The 19269-nt window shown below is 31.7% G+C and overlaps 1 protein-coding gene across 1 annotated transcript in view; it reads left to right on the forward strand.

Annotated features, from left to right (window-relative positions):
* The window catches only part of LOC126735579 (uncharacterized), a 260073-nt gene that overhangs the window by 198003 nt on the left and 42801 nt on the right, over positions 1-19269 (forward strand). The window contains exon 4 of the mRNA XM_050439609.1: positions 1999-2229. Coding sequence (XP_050295566.1) covers positions 1999-2229 — 231 coding nt within the window. The remainder of the gene's footprint in view (positions 1-1998; positions 2230-19269) is intronic.

The raw sequence follows: 19269 nt of genomic DNA on the forward strand, positions 1-19269 counted from the left end.
GTGATAAAAAGTTAAACTTCGAGCATATTGTATTTGCTTGAGAATGATCTTAAAAAAATATAAAAAAAAAACATTTAGAAACATTTGAACAACCTTCCGTCTTTGTTTTAGTCAACGAAGATCGTATCAGACAATACGATAAATTTGATTGGACAAACTGATTATTAATAGCAAGAAAAAGTAATGTGACTTTTTGACTGTATTAAGAAGTTTAAAAAACCTGATATTCACAACAGGGGCTTAGGAGAATGCGGACTACAAAATACTTTTGATATTTTTTGATACTAATTATTGAGTTTGGTGAAAGACATTTTCGGTACAGAGTAGTTTCAACCAAATCTGTTCATCATTATGATCTAGTTTCAGATTTTTTAAAATTAACAACGATATGACAGCCGACCAGAAATTTAGACTTATAAATCAGGTAATGACAATTCTGTATCTTCACCTGACCGTTGCTTCGTCAAAAAATATTATCCATTTTACAAAATTATTATTATGATTACATAATTGCTGCATTTGCTCACAAAATTCATTTCGGCGATCAAAATCATCTTCCGATAGCTCTTAAAGTGAGAGTATTTTATAAGGGTGGAAATTTGCTTGTTTCAATACTTTATGCACAGTAGATCGCGATAAATTAACATTTGAAGCCTTGCCTGTGATTGTGGCTTTAGGAATTACTTGGACCGTTAACAGAACATTAAGCTTATTTTCTTCAGTTATTAAACCTCGACCAGCTTTTTGAGTATCCCGAACATGCCCAAATTTACGAAACTTTGCTTGAACTCTGCTTACCATGCTTTGGCTAATAGGCGACCGATAAGGATGAGTTGCATTAAACAACTGAACCACCTCCTTTTGAGTACGCGACATATCTCCAAAACCAATCATGCACAAGATTTCGATTCTCTCACGTTCGGTTAATTTTTTCATATTTCATACAATAACAGTAGGTAATAAAGTGTAGTTACTAATAAAACGCAGGATGACACTACTTTCGCCTCTCAAAAAGAATAAGCACCACTTGCAAATGTAAAAATACTTCAAATAGTTGCACCAAAATACATTCACTTTTTGACACTGACAACAATAACGACAGCAACAACTAATCAACCAACATTTAATTTAGATAGAAAATAGTTTTAAATTTTATCATAATTTTTCGTTCAAAATTGCTCATGTAGCCACTATTCATTTGTACCATACCTATCCTTCGAAAAAAAAGCGTTCTTTCTGATTCTGCATTAAAAAATTGTAGTATCCATTTAAAAAACATATTGATGACGTCATTTTTTTTTTTTGAATCACCTTGTATATTTAATTTCCACGTAGAAAAATCCTAAACCAAATATTAAAATCGACAGGTTAGGGCATTTTTTTTAGAAACGGTCCATTTCATTTTTATTGAATTTATCCGCTACTTTACGGATGCACTGTATATTGTAACAACTACCAGGGATACGATCTCCAATAATCCTGAGAAATCATTATTCAAATTTTAAAGTTTTTTATATTAGTTATTTCATATTTTTTTCCATTCACTTTAAACATATTTTCCTGAATATTTCTGTATTATTTTAAACTACATTCAAGCAAATCATAAATTCTCCAAAAAGTCCTTTGTTTGCCTGTCCTGGATGAAAACGTCCGTACAGAAAACCATATATAATTCTATTCTATTTTAAACCAGAAAACCAGTTAAAAACGTAAACAACAGAAACAACTACCCAAATGAAGACAAATATGCCGCAGAGACTTTCCAGCTTTTTTTCCACAAGTTTTTACCGCTATTTTTACGTCTGACTCTGACAATTTGCTGTCGTGTCCAATTTAGAAATTTCCAGGATTTCATTTTAAACCGAGTTACACTAATTTATCATTGAGTTATTTCCGAAAATAGAAAACTGTTTGCTGTTTAAATGTTGAATGGGGTTAATTATCCTGCCTGGCATAGTTTGATAATCAATTAAGTACCGAATTTATTGTTTATTTTAGAGATTTAGAGACAACCACAAGCTTAATTGGTATGGCCCCTCAACCTAACATAACAGTAGGGGTACGTCAAGCAGGCAAATTAGTAACGGGAGAACTCAATGTGTCGCCTGGCACTCCATTACAAATGGAAATTTCCCTAGATCCAGTATCTACATCTATATATGGACTTCTAGTGACGCATATGCAAGTATCTGACACAAAGAGCCAGGAGGAAACTATTATCTATAATGGGTACGTAGAAAACTTCTTTATGTGATAAATATGTCAACGTATTAAAATTTATTACACCTATTAGAATTGGGAGCGCGCTGAATTCTCTGTCAATAGCATAGGGGCAAAAACAAAGAATTAAAGTTTTTCTAATCACTAAATGGTCATTAATTTATTACACTCTGACAGCGTCCGGGGGTATAAACTTTTTCTATTTATCACGATAGATGTATCCAAACAAGTTTTTCTTCCATTGAGAATAAAGGATTTTATTTAGTTTGATTTATGAATGTTAGGTTATATAAGGATTTACATCTATGTAACTGATTAAACCCTTTTAATTCCATCAATATGATTTTTAAACATACATTAAGCATAATATTTATTTTATTTTAAATATTTTTTGCTATAAATATATAGACCTAATAATAGCAAAATTTGGTTCATAATTCACTAAAAATATAATCGTATTTAATGGTAAAACATGTTCCGAATAAAAACATTCAAAACAACCTTCAGACTAATAATGGGTATTTTATTTTAACATGCAATCGATGACAATTAACGTGCAATAGAAGATCATAAATAAAGCCTTTAGGTAAAAAAAAAATCACAATGCGTTACCGATTCTTCGATTTCCCACTTGCAAAAAAAAAACAAAAAAGCAAACTATAACAAAAACTATCCCCTAATAAGGACAGTTTTTTATTATAAACATAGCACATGGCCCAACTCGTGATTCATCGGACGTCCCAATTTTATATTTCCGCCAGTCCTCTTTCGCCTTTCGTCCTTCTCTACGTTCAATTTGAGTCGAACTCTATTTAGAAGCCAGAGAGTAGGAGACACGCCGTCCTTTTTATTTTAATATGTGACTTTGAGATTTAGTATTGTACATAATACATTTATTTCCATACTTCAGACCTCATATAATCTTTTGTTATGGCAATCTGTTATAAATGTAATTAGGACTGTGTTCCAAAAGATAATAAATCACTGGCTTTTGAATTTCCCTGCGACATTTGTCGAAGAGTAATATGTGCAGACTGCACCAAAGTTAGAGAATCTGAAGAGCACAGGGGAAAAACGCGTTAAGACGTTTTCTTTACAAATTCGGTTTATATCTGATTTTATAAATTTTGGGCAGTACTTCTGAAACAATACCAGGTAAAAGCGTGATATGTCAGGCATTATAATAAAAATAAATATTCATATGCAGGGAAATAACGTGGTAAGTCCGCGCGGTGAAAGGTGAAAACGTGTTAAATCATGTCGAAAACCACGCGTGGTGGGGTGGTTTTTTCATTTTAATGTTGCGATTATGGCAAGGTGTACTAAATATTTAAGGTACCAGTTTTGGATTAAAAAGTGGTTTCAGTTTAGTTTTAAAACTTCTAAAATAAAATTTTCTAATTGTAAAATATTTTGTGATGGATTCAAAAGTCTGTGGGTTAGAAAAACCTATTAACGCTAAGAAAAATACCTTAACTAGCTGTATGAGAGATGCCACAAAAAAGCTGAGGTTGACATATAACAGAGCCTGTTTATCAATACGCAAGATAAAATGTTTTGAAATTACATATAACTATGGAAGAGAGAACGCAAATTTTTCAAGACTTTTATCTAATGGATTATTGGAATGCACAGTCCAATTTCTCAAAGGCGCCCAGACAGTCAGAAGAACAAAGCACTTTAAAAAGCAGCTCTTTCATTTACAAAGTCCGATTTATGCATGGGTACGTGGCAACTAAAGTGCAGGTCTGTAAGAAAGCTTTTATATCGCTACATGGATTAACTGGACGTAGGATTGAGACAATACAGCGTAGTATGCAGGTCTCTGGAAATGGTCCTGTGGATAAAAGGGGTAAACATTTAAACAGGAAACACAACGACAGTCAGCGATGCTGTGAAAACACTTATTTTTAATCACATTAAAGCATTCAAGGGCAGATAAAGCCATTATGGAATGAAAATTATGAACTGGAAGTTATACCGTAAAATATTTTGCACCAAATTCAATATTGCCTTTGGCTATCCACGCAGTGATTCCTGCAGTACGTGCGATAACTTTAAAGTTCAAATAGATATATGTCAAAATAAACTAAAAATTAAAAAGCTACAGGTAGCACAAAATCTACATTTAACCAAAGCCGACGAATTTCAATCTAAAAAAAAAAAGCGCGATTAGAAAGTCGACAAAATGCAGAGCTTGAAGCATTATGCATAGACTATGGAAGAAACTTATTTATTCCGAACATCAGTACTAATAACGTATATTATAGTCGTCAGTTTTTCGTTCATTGTCCATAGATTGTCAGATTCTGAAGTACTGTTTTATTCATAATTAGAAAATATTGGAAAAAAAGGTGCCAATGAAGTAAGCTCTTTTTTCTTTGATTACACAAGCAATAAATTACCTACGGAGGTAAAATATTTAAAAGTGTTTTGTGATTCTTGCGCAGGTCAAAACAAGAATTACACGTTTCTTAAATTTGTGTATTTCTTTGTTCATTACCATCCTATGTCCAAACTTAAGTCTGTAACAATAACATTTCCTATTATAATATAAGGACAAGGGGCTATTAATTGGAAAATGTCGAGCAGAAGTTGCAGAAGACTGGTTTGGGAAAAATGCTCGAGTGAAAAATGCACCGTTTAAAGTTAAGAGACTTAAAAAACAGATTTTTAATGAGACACTAAAACAAATGTTTGCCAGTAATGTATGTTAAAAAATGTCTGTTCAAAACAAGACCAATCAAGGAGTTAATCAAGGAGTTAAAGGTGAACAAAAATTAGCCCCGACTATTATTTCATTGAAATATCTACAATGGTTCATTAGAATCGTCAGTGATAATAAAAAAAAACGAATTACTGGATAATGAAAAACGAATTACTGGACCTCGTCTTCAGAATGGACAATTTCGTCATCTAGCAAGTGCTTACGATGGTAAGAATTTTTTATTATAAACGACTATAGTTAAAATTTATATTGATGTCCCTTTTTTAGATGATCTACCGATATCGGCTAAAAAATGGAAAGATCCCGCAAGTTACAATAGTTTTGTACACTAGAAACGCGCAGGTTTTTCGAGTCCCTAAGGCACATATGAATAGTTAAATATCTAACAATACTTACCTTGTAAAATACCTGATATAAAATAAACATATTGATTACATTTTGTGTTTCAATACACTGGAAAAAACGTGTTAAGTCATGACATCACGTTTCTTTATTGCTTTTTTTATAATTACCCAAAATCATTATTTTAAAAAATCTTTTAAGTATAATGTTAAAGAAATTTGTAGGATGTTACACTTGTATAGCAAATTTTACTTACAAGCTTTAAAAAGAGTATGGAATGAAATTTTTGGAAATTATAGCGTTTTTAAACTTGAATTTCGTTTTCTGAAAGATTTGACAAATATGACTTTTCACGGTCTTCCCCTAGGGTCTTCATCTGAAATAAAAGTTAATTCTTAAAGCCAGATCACTTTCACACTTTTGCTCTGACTGCATTCGCTTAACTTTTAAAGGCATGTCTGAAATGAATAAGCGACTCTCAAATTATGAAAAGGAAATAAAGAAGAATCGCACTAAAGTGGAGGATATGGTAAACAGATTAAATATACAGAGGATAAGCCTAAACAAATTCAGAAGGCAAGAATTGATAAAACTAAGGCTTCTGCCTTAAAAGATTAGAAAGAAAAGACCAAGCTGTCTTGAGAATTATGTGGATGTAAATATAAAGGGTATATATGAAGAAAACTCTCTATACAATCTTAAATGCTCTATTACTGCAAATGTTTCCAAAGCACTTCAAAAACAATCACAAGAAATAACAAACCATTTTAAAATTCTGATCGATCGTGTTGTAAAAGATAGCTCTACAATGCACAAATCTATGATAGAAAAAGGTAACCATATAAGGAAAGGCAATTCCTTATGAAAACAATTTACAAAAGAATTTGGTATTAACTCACAAAAAGGTAAATCATGCCAATGCAGGCATCAACAAAACAGATATTGAACAGATTTATTAACTTAGTCAAATATAGCAATACAGTTGCTGGCAATTCTTCAAAAAAGACTTTAAGACAGAAGAATAAAAACCTCATAATTGGTCAAAAAACGTTGGACAATATTCCTGGAAATCTGAGGGCATCTACACCTTAACTTTGGTCAATTTTTTTTATTGAGGCTACTGACTTTAGGTCTGAAAAATGTAAAACTTTTAAAGTTAATACAGCCAAAAAACTAGAAGATAAACTGCTGCGACCAATAAAGTGGCCACTATACATAGCTGTGAAGAAATTAAGTTTTTTATGTTCCCAATATCAGCGGAACCAAAAATTAGCATCCAATTCCTTTAGACCAAGTAGCTTTAGCATATTCAAGAGAAACTACATTTAGACAATAGTATAACGTTAGCCAACTTGAATACAGGAAGCATTCGCCTTAAATCAGAATTGGAACATTTTTTAAATTTTCTGGGGTTTCCTGAAATTGTATGCATTACAGGAACCTAACTGACTGTCATGAAATGTACCTGTTTTAAACTTAACACCTAAATGATGGCAACACACTCCTGCAATACTACAATCTCCTGCTAGTAGTATCGCAATGTTTGTCAGGTCAGAACTTGGAGCTGCTACTCATTTTGGAAATCAAGACTTCTTATTACCAAATTAGTTTAAATGCGCTGCTACTATGATAAAAACTGTGACTAATTTTAAATTCGTAGTGTGTTGTCTGTATCGTCTCTCGAGTTCTGATTTTTCAACCCTTAGCATGTATCTTGACTATTTATTGAGTCTTTTGTGTAAATGTAATTGTATAATGTTTTTTTTGTGATTATTTCAATTACGATTTTCATTACGGATGTAAGAAAGAAGCAATGTTATTAATGCATTTAGTTCTTATGGTTTACATCAAGCTTTCTTTGAATTTTTCAGAGTTTAAGGTTCATCCTACACTTTAAATGATAATGTTGTACTAATGCTAGTACAGTTCTAACAAGTACCACAGATTTAACTTTCACTGATTATCGGGTATAAATCTTGCATTTTAATTTGGACCGCATGCTCTGTAGTGATGCATCTTAATCTAGTTCTGTTACTTCTAGATCTTTTTCTCAGGAAAATATGAATTATTTCAACTACTATTAAAAGAGTATAAATTTATTTATTTCTTTAATACATTTCAAAGCCTGTTTAATATGAGTTTTCCTTATGTGACCAAATGCAAGTGACTTCAAAGAGACTCTAATTTGTGGATAGCGCCCCACTTAATTAATAAGCGTGAAGAGTTAAGACGCTTGCATGTGCAGTTGAAATCTTACAATAATCATGACATGCTTTTAGCCTACAGAAGAAGGTTGAAATCACATAGAAAAAATATTGCTCTTACAAAGAGAACCGATAATTGAAACAAAAATTTCACCTTTAGCAATATAACGCGAACCACATAAGATATAAATATAAACACAAGCAGCAATCAATTTCTGCACTCACAAAAGTAGGGGTATTCTTGAAAAGGTTACTACAAATCGAAGTACCATGAGTCGAAATACGGACATCGCAAATGCCTTTAACGATTTTTTGTGAACTCAAGTAATCAAACTTACAGAAAACTCTTAGGTCCCTAAAAATATTAATATGACATGTAACAGTTTATCACAGTTACTTCCTTATCCCCTCTTACTGATAATGCAGTACTTAACATTATTAAATCTGCCTTCATCAAAAAGTCTTGTGGTGTTGATAAGATTCCTTGTTCTTTATTATTAAAGTGTACTGCTAGTCTCCTTTCTGCTTTGACCTATCTTATTAACTTATCATTTCAATATGGGTATTTTCCAAAGGACCTAAAGGCATTAGTAATACATATAGTAATATTTCTTAATAAGAAGAGGCTTGACTAGCCATAGTGACCGCATTTTACTTTATACATACTACATATTTTACTTACATTATTGATATTTTCGTTCAGAAAAATCAACATTCATTTGCTTCTAGTCGTTGATAACGTCAATTGCTATCATAGTACTAAAGTTGATTTCATCTAATTATTACTACTAGTTCACAAGTCAAGAAATTACACGGCTGGTAGCATAGTAGTGGTTGTTACTTTATGCATACTCTATAGCTACGAATATCATATTTTACTTACCCGTTACCTAAAACTACTCCTTAAAATAGTTCCTAACGTCTATGGTAAGTGCAGACCTATTCAAGTGTTATGTATTTCGGCTGATGTTATTGACCAGGCTAGAATTTGTAGTTGTTTGGTGTTTCTGTTTAAGCTATCTAGATAAATAAAACTTTGTTGCTCTCAAAATTCTCTTAAAGAGACTTAATATGTTTTATTTAAATATTTGTGCTACAAACTTGGCCAAACATGAGTATTGAATCAACTTATACAGGGTGTTTCATTGGCATCTGGGTTTTTTTTGATATGGTAAATTTAAATTTAATGTTAAGAGGGTTCGCACTTGTAGACGACGCTGCATACACTGTTTTTTATACTATAAAAGTGTCATATCTTCTTACGGTTGCTTAAATTATTTTCTTAAATAAAAGAGTAGATTTATCTATTATTTTTACGGAAAAAGTTTAGTATGACCTTAAAGAACCTTAGAATCTGACTCTCATAAGTGTTAAACATTTGGTTGATTAAACTGCTAATATTTTAGTATCTTGAGAGTTATCTTTTGTATAGGTTATTGCATAAGTTGCAATCTCAGTTGCTTATATTTTCATATTATTTCCATCGCTTAGGATTTATTTCTTTTTAGGTTAATTTTTATATTATTCCAGTAATATTTGTGCTTCTGTGTTATGGATACTTTATACTTTTAGAAAATTATCAGTTGATGAGCGTATTTGCGAAAATTCTTTTCACATAATAAATGTAAAAACTTCCTCATTTTAGTAAGGAAATCGAACAACCAAAAACTAAGTTTTATAAAGCATATTGCAAATTTCCCAAAGGACCTTTCCCCATATATTCAATAATAATAATCTCCACATATCGAAAAAAAGAGGTGGGAAAAGAACGAGGAAATAAAATATTGTATTGAGTGAGCCTGAGAGAGCCCTGTGGGAAATTTTAACCGACCGTCGTCCTATTTATCTTGGCCGGATTCATTTCTGCCTTGGACCCTATCCAAGCCGATTCTGGAAAAGCGTTGTGACAATTTTAAGAAAAAAGAGGCATTATGACAATTGCGAAATCCAGTAAAAACTATTTCGGGGATCTGAAAGGAAATATTAACTGTTTCTTTTACAAATATTCATTTTATTATCGGTTTTCAGCGTGTTTTGCAGACATCGTGTAATGGTGAAGAGGTGGGATCTACAATGATACATTTTGGGCAATTTAAATTTCTTTAGCGTTAATTAACATGATTTTTTGTTTTTATTGAAATTAAAAGAAAAAACTGGTCTGCATAAAACCCTATTTGAAAATACGGATTTGAAAGACCAAGTGAAACTGAATAAGCAGTTTATTTTTAACACATGTTTTTACACCATAATTGTTTATAAGTCTGTTAGCTTAAATATGTTTTAACGTCGCTGGGTAACAGATTATATGCTCCAAAAAATGATATCACTATAAGGTAGCCACTTGACATATCATCTATTATAGTTAACTACACATTTTTGATTAATATTTGCAACCGATTTAATTTTTATTGGTATTGTTTATTACCTTAATATCTTTATGTAAATATTTACAGGGTTGTTCGTTTTGAACTAAAATCATTCTAGTTGCTTAATTGCTCTAATTAAATGCTTAGTTGTTATATTTTCTCTTTTAAATTTACTTAAATTTTTCAATTTTTTGTGATATATATTTCTAGTACTGTATATTTCTATTTATTTATCTTACCACTTTCAGGTATTTATATTATGAAAAATAAATAAATAAATATCTATTAAAAAATATAAATTTTATCAATGCTTTTTTATAAAAAAAAAGGGTAAACTTAGAGTATTTTCGTTATACAGGTTGTCCATTTAATATCGCGGTGCTCGATTGCGGCTAAATCTTAAAATGAAAAAAAAAATTAATAGGGGGAACGTTAGTTGACTTAGTGAGACTATTTTTTTAAATTAGTTGGTTGAATAAGGGTGTCCCAAAAAAGCGTGGTACATAATTTGAACTTTTTTTTGAATGGAACCACCTATATTTTTTTTCTAAAATGGGAGTGTCGTTTGACGCTCTCTTTAACCCTAAAACTGTTTTGCCCTAAAATGCGAAGTTTGCCTATTTAATAACAATTTAAATAAATTTTCACAAAAATCAATGTATTATTTAAATCTTGATATTTATCAAGGACGTTTTTTATCTTTTTGAAAAATCTATGTAGAGTCCTTAGCTTAGTTCATTCTATCTTTCGAAATTCCAAAATTTATTTTTATTATACGGGGTTATCAAAATCGTTACTCAAATAATGATATTTTTAATTGAATTTTGCGCTTTTTTTTAAATGGAACACCCTGTATCTAGTACCGCGATTTGATAGAGCATTCTTTCATTTCCAATTTAATACCAACAAGTTTGCCTTTATCTCTAACCGTTTTCTTAAAATTTGTTCCTAAAGAAAGAATAACACATTTTTTCATAGACATTACGACACTTACGACGGAAAACAATTAATAAATATTTTATGGAATCAGAGTGACAAGCACTTTCTCACTCTGTTCAATTCTATTTCAAATACTTTTCAGTAAGAAAAAAAATCAATAATTGTAGTAACCATAATGAAATTATAGTAGTAAAGACAAGTAATATTCGAAACGATTCGAACAAACTGAAATCATAGAACACAAGCAGTAAGCTACAACGAAAACAGTTTTAAATGAAGAAAACCAATTGGCAATTACCATGTCGGTTGTAGAAACACCGGAAATTAGTGTAAGACAAATAACTAAGAACTTGGAAATATCGAAATCGTTCGTGGGAAAATGTCTAAAGAAAAACAAATATCATCCCTATCATGCTCAAAAACATGCCGAAATGATTTTGAAAAAAGAAGAACTTTTTGTCAATGGGCACAAAATCAAGCAGCAAAAAACGAGATTTTTTTTTAATTTGTGCTTTTTACTGATGACTGTACGTTTCACAAAAACGGTCTTGTGAACCGACATAACTTTCACTTTTACGATACAGAAAATCCGCATCCAGTTTTTGCCAATAATTTTGAACACCGATGGAGCATAAATGTTTGGGGTGGAATAGTACATGATTTTGTTATTGGTCCATACTTTTTTGAAAATCGTGTAACAGGAGAAGTTTTGCTAAATTTCTTAAGAGAGGGTTTTCCACGGTTGATCCAAGATCTTCCCCACTTTGTAAGGCATCAGAAGTGACTACAGTTGAATGGTGCACCAGCTAACTTCAGTTCAAATATCAGGGAACATATCACGCACCAATTTAATAATAGATGGATTGGAAAGCTAGGTTAGTTATTAAAATAAAGTTTTGTATACGTAGTTATTAAACTTTATACTTGATAGGTGCCACTGGATGGTCTCCTAGGTCACCAGATTTAACGCCTCTGGATTTTTTTTTGTGGAGAAATGTTAAATCCGAAGTTTATCGTATTGTACCCGCAACTAGGGACGATATGGTGGAGCGCATACAATAGTCTTTTAGACGTATTACGCCTTCTACGCTTCGTGCAGCTAGAAAAACTTTCGCACGTAGTGTTGATTTGTGTTTGGAGCAAAACGGTAGACACCTTGAGCAATTTTTATGATATAATGCTGATATAATGCTCTTTTTATAAGGTATTTAATTAATGATGTTAAAGCTTTTGGTGAATTCTTAATGTAACTGAACTTAATGGGAGTGATTTATTTTTCTTGTGGGGTTTTCCTACGGACGATTTCTGGATTTGTAAGTCCTTACTTATTTCCCTTACTCTAATTTCTGGATTATCTACAACCGACTTGGTGGCTGTCAATTTGATGTCTTCATTTAAAAATGTTTGTGTTCTAGTTTGTTTTTTGTACTCTACGCTTCCAGTATGCTCTAATCATTTTCAAGTAAAAATAAACGTTGTAATGCCTATGAAAAAATGTGTCATTCTTCTTTAACAACAAATTTTGAGAAAACGGTTAGAGATAAAGGCAAATTTGTTGGTATCAAATTGAAAATAAAAGAATGCTCTATCAAAACACGTTACTAGATACAGGGTGTTCCCATTAAAAAAATAGCGCAAAATTGAATTAAAAATATCATTATTTGAGTTTTGATCACCCCGTACAAAAAAAATAAATTTTAGAATTTCGAAAGATGAACTAAGCCAAGGACTCTACATAGATTTTTCAAAAAGATAGAAAACGTCCTTGGTAAATATTAAGATATAAATAATACATTGATTGTCGTGAAAATTGCCTTAAACTGTTAATAAATAGGCAAACTTTGCATTTTAGGGCAAAACGGTTTTAGGGTTAAAGAGCCTCAAACGACACTCTCATTTCAGAAAAAAAATATAGGTGGTTCCATTAAAAAAAAAAAGTTCAAATTATGTACCAGGCTTTTTTGAGACGCCCTTTATCAACCAAACTAATTTAAAAAAATGGCCTCTCTAAATCAATTATAACATTCCCTCTATTAAATGTTTTTTCCGTTTCAAGATTTAGCCGCAATCGAGCACCACGATATTAAATGGACACCCTGTATATCTTAGAAATTTTACTTATTATTTTTATATTCTTTAGATGTATACCTGATATTTTTAAATAATATTAAATTTTATATTATATATGTAGACGTGTTAGAAAAGCATTCTATTTAAATGGAAAGTTTGAATCGCCTACTCTCTGTCTTTTATCTTCTGAGTAAAAGTTCATTGGCCTGCCTCTGAACGTCAAAGTCAAACTGTGTTAAATCTGGAGAATTTGGAGGCCACTGAATAGAGCAAACTATGAATTGGGAGAATTCCATATTAATATTTCTAATGAGTTTCTTGCATGTAATTTATAATTAATACTTAGGAAAAAATATTAAAATCACAATTTCTTTTATTTTTTGATATCAACAAATTATTTATTCGCAGTCGTCTATTCATCGTAATATTGTAAGATTAATATTGCTTTTTTTAATAAAGACATATTATCTTAGTTTCTCGATTATAGGAAAAAAATAAGGTAAAACCATTCGTTAATAAAAAAATGTGTTTATACAGAAAAATCTGTTGCAGCTTTTTAATTAAAAAAACTTGTGGTTTTATATTATCATTATTTAAGAGAATGAATAAAATATAATAAAAGATTCAATTACGAGAATTGCGATTCATATTTGAAACCTTGGTAACACTAGTTGCTTTAGGCATCATTTTATTGTTGGTATCTGAAAGTTTGGCTCTATTAACATATACTTTTTTCAAAACGTCTAGTCGTTTCTGCATAACTTAATTATCAGTGATGCGAAAAATTTATCTTAGTGAATGAATAATGTTTATTCGTAAACAGTTCATTGTATATTTGCGATCTTAGACGTGAGTGAGTTATCAAGACAGAAATGATCGATGACCTTACTTTCACCTTTGACGATGAAGCTTTATCCTGCTTCTGTGAAACACTGATATAACGAGATCTATTATGGCCGGTATTCGCTCAACGACCAAAGATGAGAAGATCGTCGCAAGTCAGTTGTTGTTCCTAATACAAACAAAGTTGATTACTAATTTTAACCCTTCAATGTTCTAAGCCTCCTAGAAACTTTTATATCCAAATGGGCATTTTTCGGATTCCAATAAGCGATTAATTCTTACTGAAAACAAAATTATTATGAGTAAAAAAATATAAATGTCGTTCATTTGTATACAATGTATTTGGTTGTTCAATGACGATACAATACACAAAAAATAAATTCTGAAAAAATTTAATAAAATCTCTTTTTTCGTCAAATAATATACCTCTAGTCTTTCCTCTGAGTGCAAAAATAAATAAAAAAATCTAATTTTCTAAAAGCATTCTCGGCGTCTTATTGGAAACCCGCGAAACAGTAATAATCTTTTCAATTCGCAAAAATGCGATGGAAGACACTAAAATTATTTACGAGAGCGAATCAATGATTGATATGAGCAATTTCCTCACCCGTTTCCGAGATATGGCCGGGTGACACAAAAGTTTATTGCCAACATTTACATGATGTACAAGCCCTAAACCTCATAAACCTATTTATTTTTATTATTTTGGGACCCATCGGGATAGCGATATAAACAAAATAGCGAGTATTATGGAATGGTGAAGTTCATCTATTTATTCGCTTTTGATGAATTTTGTATATATTTATTTTGAATAATACATAAAATTTGAATTAAGCATTAAATGTATTAAACGTATTACATTTTTTATAACAAAAATTATATTACTAACTCTCTATTATATCTTTATTTTAATATGTAAATTAAGTGAAGCTATACAACCAATGGGGATAAAGTTAGAGGGCGCCAAGGTTACCAAAATAATGTATTTTTGATTTTTTCTTTATTATAAGAATAAATCGGAAAAACTTAATTGCGGTAAAATTGTTTAAAATTATTTTTGTCTTTATCTATTTTTTTGAAATTTAAACTTTGTTTTTGGTTATTGGCTTTGGCGCCCTCTAACTTTGTGCTCATTGGTTTTATAAAAGAATTTTTGTATTATAACACAAAATAGAGAAACTGGCTAAAACTGACTGTGGGTGTTCTGTGTCACGATGTAAATATCGTGAAAGAGAAATTTCTGTATTAATATTTTATAAATCTATCCTGATCGGTACGCGAGAGGAACAAAACCAAAGGTACCCCCCCCGTAACTTTCAAGAATGGTATTTTATAAGAAGACGTTTTAAAAAAAATTGTTTAGTTTTGACCTTAAAATTCAGTGGTCACCTTGTTCTTGACCCAAGATTATTCCAAAGGCAACTTTTGTTTTTTAAATGGAAACTTCTATTTTTTATTCCCGAATCAGAATAAGCAAACAATTTTACATTGAGATATGTTTTTGACTTTGTGGTCGAAGTAATCCTTTAAGGTCATTTTTTATTTCATAATCAGGGCGAAACATCCTTAAATTTAGATATGTATTTGACCTTGGGTCCTTTATGGGCCCTTAAGGTTATTTCAAGGTCAATAAATAAAATAATAAATAAATAAAAACGACTTTTATTAACCTTTATAAGTTACAAAAAAATAAGATACTTAAGTACAATGGAAACAAAGAAAAAGTTTGTATAAGGGCGAAGTTTAGCAAGCTGCTATTCTCACTCAACCCATTTATGGTTCATCTAAGACAAAATATTTGAATACTTAAATACGCGCTATTCTTGACATATGTTTTTAACTATTTTTCAACAAAACAAAAATAATATCCTGTCGGTTCATGTTAGCAATAGACACTCGACCTCCCTCAGTCGCAGCAAAAGCATCGAAGGCACCCCGCGCCCACCGCAGGTCATCACCCAGCATTTCCTTGCATGGGAAATGCTGGAAACCCAGAAAATATGATCTCCGAAACATGGCTGATTTATATTGTGGTACAGTTAAAGCATGGCGTGATCTAACGTTAACATTGTGAATTGCTGTGCGTGATAAGAATTTGGATTTAAGAAATTGAGATGCTTCCGCCTCAGTAAGCAATTTGTGAACAAAATTTAAAAGATGGTGTGTTCTTCGGTTTTGCATATTGAGCCAGTTGCATTCAGAGATCAAATGAGAGCCATGGTCACATTTACGTATTCCATACAAAACACATCCTACAGCATACATTCTGTACTTTTTGAATTTTATGTTTATCCTCCGCAGTTAAAAAAGGCCCGTACAGAAAGTCACAATAATTAAAATGCGATTAAACAAGGCTATCACACAACATCTTTCTTAATGGAAAGTTTAACAGTTATCGGTTGTTATAAATTAATTTAAGAGCATAAAATCCTTTTTTAATAATCTTCCGTACATGTTCATGAAATATTAGATCCTTACACACTATTAAGCCTAAATTTTTTAGCACAAGATATAAAGGATAAACTTGTGGCGTCAATGTGAAGATTTAACGACTTTTTTACCATGTCTTTTTTGGTTTTACTACCTGTGGGGGTGAGAGCAATACATTTATGAGAGAAAAAAGATAAAAAAATTGAACATACCATAGGCTGTTGATTCCTTCCTTCTATATACTTGAGCTGCCCGTCACTCCCGCTACCGGCCGGTATTTTCGATAATCGGCAAGGTTTTACGGGATTAGTTACTTAATTTGAGTACTAGTGAAGTATACATTTAAATGCCTCGAATACATGAAAATGGTTCCCTTTTAAGTGCTTGTCCACTCCTCTCACGTCTGGTTCCTCGTTTATTTTTAGGAGGGGAATGAGGAATTTTGGTGTTAGCGAGCAGACATATTTTTAGATTAATATAAGTATTTAAATAATTACTACAAGTAATGCTAATGCCATTACTAAACACTACCAAAACACAATAACTTTGTCTTGTTGAGGTTTAAGTTAAGACTATGTTCGTAAGCTAATTGATTAACTATATTAAGATCCAAGTTTACTTTTCCGGCAGCTTCTTGAGTAGCTTGAGGTTTGAAAGAAAAATAGACTTGAGTATCATCAGCATAGGCATGTGTACTACAAAACAAAGGAGCAGCGATAACGTCTATTCTGTGAATAATAAATAAGAGCGGGGATAAAATAGCACCCTGAGGTACACCAGATTTAATCGAAATATTATTTGATACCGAGTCACCTAAACTGATCTTTTGCGATCTGTCTCGAAGAAATGATCCAACCAGATTAGTATTTAAGTTCAGCTAATAGAAGCCTATGGTCTAAAGTATCAAAGGCCTTAGAGAAGTCCAACAAAATCTAAACACTAATAAGGCCTTCATCGAAACTCTTAATGACATAATCAAGTACCGATGCTAAAGCGAAAGCCGTACTAAACTCCTTTCTAAATCTGCACTGAAAATCAGAAATAATTTTGTTATTGTTAAAATGAAAAAAAACTTGGTTATATAAAACTTTTTCCAATACTTTAGATAATGTGGGTAATATACTTATAATTCTTAAGTCGGAGAAGGTTTGAGGATCATTTATTTTAGGTAAAGGGATGCCAATTGCAGTTTTCCAGAGTCGGTTTATCGCTCGTTTCAATTATAGAGTTAATCATATGCATAATAATATCTTCTATAAAAAGGCTACACATTTTTAAATTGATTGAATCCACACCTACAGCATTTGATTAGGGGGTTAGAAAAATTGAATGTAATTCCTGAGAAGTTGTTAGTGAAAAGTTAAATCTAGATTTAAAATTATAAACATTATTGTTGTAGTATTCTATCCTATCTCTACATTGTTCAGTTACTGTTTGTAAAAAAGAGGTGACGTTTTTATTTATATTTTCAGCGTTTGATAGATTTGGCGGAAGAGTACTGTTATTTTAAGTTGAGAAATATTTGATATGCGATTTCTTTTTTCTTTTCTAATACAAAATAATGTATGTCGTCATTTGCAATGAAATTTTTTACTTGAGTCTGAAAGAAGTTGGGATTCCACCGGCGCGGTTATCCCCGACTACTTATTCGTATTTACCTTTTATCTTCAGAAGAGTTTTTTCTCTATGCGCAACCTGAAAACGCCTTGTGTAGTGATTGACGCTCACTAAGTCTCATTGTTTTATTTTGTTTTTTTTTTAATTTTTTTGTACTGGGTGGAAAATTTAAAAATAATCCGGAATTTTCCCATAAAAAAAATTTCTCTCTACGAAGATACGGTCTCTTAAAGACGTCACTGAAAATTGGGTTTTCTCGAATAACTTTTAAAGTACTTGCTATAATTTAATGATAATTTTACGTCATCAACCCCACTAAAGACTTCCTAAAACAGAATCCTTAAAACACATTTACCTTGTTTATTTTACCTGGGGCGGACTAGGTTGTACATTATAATGCTTTAATTTTAACCACCCTGTATGATAAAGCGTCTGAAATAATAAACATGGTTAGCTTGAACCTTAAACTAAAGAAAAGACACTGAACTGCTGTACTCACCACAACAACCCTAGATTGTTCCTTATCATATCACGATAAATCCTGATTCTCTGTAGTTCCTCCCGAGTATCGACAGCAGTAATTGAATACACCAAGATTTTAAGGTGACCTCATAGGTAAAAATCCAATAGCTTTAGATCGGGAAACCGAGGAGGCCAGGCAATGTATCCTCATCTGCCCATCCTATCCAATGGTATAGAAAAACGTTATTCAGGTGGTTCCTTACAGCAACGCTAAAAAGAGGTGGGACTACATCATGCATAAAATACATGTTTCGGCGGATCGTAAGTGGCAAATGCTGTATCAAATCCAGAAGATTGCTTTGAAGGAACTCCAAATAGAGTTCTTAAAGGCAATAACAAGGGCCCAATCAAAAAAATGTCAATGATTCCTGCTTAGATATTAATTGATTGAAACTGATGTTGATGGTGAGAAACAACAGCGGTATGAGGATTTTTATCAGCCTATACATGCGAGTGATGTAAATTCACAATACCATTTTTGGTCAACTCATTTTTGGTCAGCTTCATCGGTAAAAAGAATAATGCTTATGAAATTTGGATTAGTTTGCTGCTGATCTAATAGCCAGTTCGTGATTTATATTCTACGAGAAAAATCTTCAGGAGTTAGTTCATGCATTTTATGTAGATGATATGGGTATAATAGCTGTTTTTGAGGTACTTTATGTGTTATTGTTTTTGATGTATTAAGCTGAGCAGCTAATCTTACAGTGCTCGTTTAAGCAGTATCAGCTACAGCATCCTAAATATTTTCCTCTAATTGTACTGCACGTACTGTTTTTTCCCAAAACTTCCTAAAATTATAATAAGAAAAGTCAATAATATCACCTTAGTTAGTGAAATCGCCTTTCAGTTTTCCTTAGACGTTGAAATGTCTTTTAATTTGGAATATTTGATTAAGTTGCGATTGCGAAAACCATTCTGCATACAACCCTTTTGCTTCCAACGCATTGCAAGACGTAAAACCATACATAAGATGCATATCTGTATA

This window comes from Anthonomus grandis, chromosome 4 (assembly GCF_022605725.1).
Source record: "Anthonomus grandis grandis chromosome 4, icAntGran1.3, whole genome shotgun sequence".
Classification (NCBI taxonomy): Eukaryota; Metazoa; Arthropoda; class Insecta; order Coleoptera; family Curculionidae; genus Anthonomus; species Anthonomus grandis.